Here is a 3,969-nt window from a genome sequence, read left to right on the forward strand (position 1 = left end):
TAAACGGTGAGCATCTTGTCTCTTCACCACTCATCTCTGTCGACAGGAAGGACCCGCGCGCAACCCCTCAAACATCTCGAGGTTAGGCACGAGACCGGAGGGCGCGGGAACGGCGTACGGAGAGGGGGGACAGGAATGAGAGGACAACGCCGTAGTTGGTGAAAGATTGGACGAGGGAGAGGGACTGTTTGCGCACAGGGAACGCCGTGTAGGAAAGGAGCGTGCGCGACATACAGGATAGGTAAGCAGCACGGTATTCGACGTCTAAGCTACTTATTCACTGAGTATACCAGCTCTCGATGTATTCAATGGCAAAGCACAGGCTTGCAGAGCACACCACGGCACTCACGCCGCTTCGCGACAGCGTCAAGACGCCGGTACATACAATCACGGCCGGTACCTCGAGCTTTCAATCCAAGGATCGCGGTGGCGTTGAAGCAGAAAAGGCCCTGACGTACGGCCTCCACAAGCCCCTTCTCAGCCGCCTTGCGTACGAGGAGCGCATGTACCGTATGTTTAGGAGCTCCTCGCAGGTGCGGATGCCCCGAGGATGGACCATGTGCGAATGCGATGACAAGCTCTGATCCGCATTCATCCACGTCCATAGGTTCTTCTTCGTCGCCGTCTGCTTCGTCAACGTCGTCTTCAACGTCTTCGTCTTCGTCCTCCTCGACCTCCACATCCTCGTCGACCTCACCCAGTGACGCATCCTCCTCCAAATCACACACCGGCGCGATTGTGGGAGGTGTCGTTGGCGGTGTCGGCGGTGCCCTCTTGCTCGCTGCTCTCGTCTTCCTGCTTTTCCGTCGCAGGAGGCGTGATGACTTTGATGGCAACTTCGACCCTGATCGTGTCGGCGGCGGCGGTACGCTTCCCCATATCGACCTCGCAGGTGCCGACGATGTCGAGCCGTACACGTACAATCCTGCGGGCTCGGGCGCTATTGGACCCGGCTTACAAGGTCCCTCGAGCTCCGCCACGGGCTCGGATGAGATGCGCCAGCACGACAACGTCCCTGCATTCTTGGCGGGCGGCATCGCAGGTGCTGGTGTGAGTGCCGCCGCAACACACCGCTCGATGAGTCCCCCGACAGTCTCTGCGCCGTCACATTACAGCCAGAGCGCGTCACAGTACGCGCCTTCATCCTCGGAGCACTACCCCGACTATTCGGCCTACAGCGGCAGATATGCCCAGCCGGGCGCGGGGTATGCGCCGGACTTCCGGCAACCCTCTCCAGGGCCGTCGCTCGCGATGACAGGGTCGTCGTCTGGTGGTGGATACGGCGCTGCTGCGGGCGCGGGTGCCAGCATCATTACACTTACATGGACGATCTGCGTAGTAGGTAGTCTCAGTTTGGTACGGGAAATATCCATGCTTGCGCGGGTGGCCATTAATGATTGTGGGGACAAGTGCCTAAGTGTCCGAAAGATGCAAGCATGGGGACGAGTCCAGTAAGCATATGGGTCCGAGTCCGTATGGAAAGTCCAAGCAGAAATGCATAATGTACACAATTGCGATCCAGGATCATGCAGTATAAGGTCAGCGGGGCCACCGGAGGCGGCCCTAAGCGAATTATGCTGAGCAACAGAAACAGAAGGCGGGTGTTTTCCAAGCAGGCAGGCCAGCCTAGAGTGCCTCACACATGGCGTACGTGCCTCCCTCGTCGTCGTGGCTTGGACGAGACTGCCCCTGCGAGAACCGGCTCCACGCGCCGGGCGGTGGGCTGGCTGCCGTGCGTACGGACGCGGTCTCGGAGCCCATGTTTGTCACGGAGAGCGGACTGCACCACGTGGGTGCTCGTGGCGAGTGCGAGGGCGACTCGAGCGCACCGCCCATGAGCGGGTCCTCCGAGGGTGCGCGCGCGTGCGTCGCCTGTCCGGCAGTAGCGACTGACCCGGGAAAGCGCACGGCGCCGGCACCGGAGCCTGGACTGCTGTCGCCGCCCGATGGGTTGGCGGGACCCATAACGTCGTCAACGATGTGCGAGAGGTCTTCCGAGGACACCAGAAGCGGGTCTACAAGCGCTGAACGCGGAGGAGGCCAGACGGCCTCGTGGAAAATCGAGCCAGACTCAGAGGTACGCATACCCATGAGGTGTGGGGAGTACGAAACACGGCCCGGGTCGGCGAAGGGAGCGGGAGGAACAAGAGGTACGCCTTGGAGAGAGCCGGCGTTGTAGGACGTCGCATGCGAAGCGAGGGATGGCGCGGAGCCAGTCCCGGGGGTATCGCGGTAGGAGGACATGGGCGGGCCGAGGTCGTAATCGTCCATGTCCTCACCGGCGAGAAGCATATTGCGTGGCAGGGGGCGGGAACGGCAGAAGAAGATGGGCTTCTTCTGTTGGTGTCTGCGATAGCAAACGGCCATAGCGAGCGAGAGGACGATGAATGCAGCGACTCCGACGACGCTACCGGCAATGATCGCACGGTTGCTGGAGGGGGATATGCTGGCAGAGGGCGTGCTGAGCGTGGTCACGAAGGGTATATCGGTCTGTATTGGATGTGAAGGAGCGCAGGAACGCGCCCGCACGGAGGTCGGGCAGGAGCGCCTGGAACGCGGAGAGCGCGCCCTGTGCGCGGGCGCGGGAGAATGGGGCGCGAGGGCGAGAGGAGTGTCGAGCGGGAGGGCGGCCGGCTGGGGGATGCTAGTTTGAGTGGCGAGGACCTGAATGTACATGTAAAACCAGTAAATGTAGAGCTATAGAATGAAAGATTTGAGACATACCTTTAGTTGCGTTGGATGGTTTGAGAGGGTTCGCGCGCGGTGCGCTCGATGCGGTTGTTGGACATTGAATGTCCGTCGCTCAATCGAGCGAGGAACCCTAAATCAAGGTCAGTCTGCGTATCCGGAAGTAGCGAGATTTCCTTACCGCTGCTCTCTGCTGACGTCTACCTGCAAAACATACTAGGCTTAAGTACGTACCTTAGTTAACATGCAGGACTCCAGTAACAACAAGCTTCCGGAGCGCGCGCTGTCGATAGCAGGCGCTCCGGAAGGCGTGGATGTTCAGCCCGAGGGTGCGAGTGCGGACAACAGAGAACAGGGGGATACGGAGACGGTAACGGAGGTTGACGGCTGGCAGGTAAGTACTCACCTTGTAACAAAGGACTTACCTCATAATGAAACTGCGCGCAGGCCATCGGGAGGCCCGGAGGACCGCGCGCACTCGATAGGACGGATGTGACACGCCCGAACCGCGCAGCGCGAAAGTCCGCTAGGTGGGCGCGCGATGTCGCAGCGGGACTCGGTACGGAGCGCGGGGTGGCTGCGACTGGAAAACATCAGAGAAAAGTGGTAAGGACAAACAAATGAACTTACGGGTGAAATATTGACCTCTTGATAGGTTCCACGTCCCCGGATGAGGGGGCCGCCGTCAGTCGTGTCCACGACCGTGTCGGACGTCGTCGCGGATGCCGAGATCGCGTCAGACGTCGTCGCGGATGCCGAGACCGTGTCAGACGGCATCGCGGACGCTGAGACCGTGACGGACGTCATCGCAGATGCCGGGTTAGATCAAAACAAGAAAAAAAGAAACAGAAGTGCTGCCAAAAGGTTAGTGGTGGCAACACAGCGCCGCGCAGAGGCAGCGCGCCATGCAGAGGCAGCGGCGCAGGTCGTGGACTTCGACGGCGCAGTCGACAACGTACCTACCGATCCGGTAAGCGATCGCGAAGTCGGAGCTTCCGCGCGTAGACGGCGCGCTCAGCAGTGGGTTGACGACGAGAGCGGAGACGAAGCTGCAGGAGTAGAGGGCGCGTTACTCGCGCGATCCTCGTTGACTTCGCTCGCGCGATCCTCACTGACTCCGCTCACGCGATCCTCGTTGACCCCGCTCGCGAGTAGTCCTCCCACGTCGGATCCTCCTGTCGGCTCGCGTCGCGTTCTACGCAGTGCGTCGGTACGAACTGGGGTCATACGTGCGGAGAGAGATAGTGTGACGGGCTCACCTGTTCCTGTTCTCGGAAAGGT

General features: G+C 60.6%; 3 protein-coding genes across 3 annotated transcripts; 2 read left to right on the forward strand and 1 right to left on the reverse strand.

Annotated features, from left to right (window-relative positions):
- Window positions 1-308: 308 nt before the first annotated feature.
- POSPLADRAFT_1063146 (hypothetical protein) lies at window positions 309-1,455 on the forward strand (the record flags this gene model as incomplete). Its single annotated transcript, XM_024481612.1, has 2 exons — window positions 309-510; window positions 608-1,455. The coding sequence occupies 2 exons, from the start codon at window positions 309-311 to the stop codon at window positions 1,453-1,455; spliced, it is 1,050 nt and encodes a 349-aa protein (XP_024332777.1).
- Window positions 1,456-1,626: 171 nt separating this feature from the next.
- POSPLADRAFT_1063147 (hypothetical protein) lies at window positions 1,627-2,676 on the reverse strand (the record flags this gene model as incomplete). Its single annotated transcript, XM_024481613.1, has 1 exon — window positions 1,627-2,676. The coding sequence occupies one exon, from the start codon at window positions 2,674-2,676 to the stop codon at window positions 1,627-1,629; it is 1,050 nt and encodes a 349-aa protein (XP_024332778.1).
- Window positions 2,677-2,932: 256 nt separating this feature from the next.
- POSPLADRAFT_1063148 (hypothetical protein) lies at window positions 2,933-3,890 on the forward strand (the record flags this gene model as incomplete). Its single annotated transcript, XM_024481614.1, has 3 exons — window positions 2,933-3,082; window positions 3,136-3,294; window positions 3,344-3,890. Coding segments are annotated over 3 exons (856 nt in total), but the record flags the coding sequence as incomplete, so codon positions are not given.
- Window positions 3,891-3,969: the final 79 nt, after the last annotated feature.

This window comes from Postia placenta, assembly GCF_002117355.1.
Source record: "Postia placenta MAD-698-R-SB12 unplaced genomic scaffold POSPLAscaffold_101, whole genome shotgun sequence".
NCBI classification, from domain to species: Eukaryota; Fungi; Basidiomycota; class Agaricomycetes; order Polyporales; family Adustoporiaceae; genus Rhodonia; species Rhodonia placenta.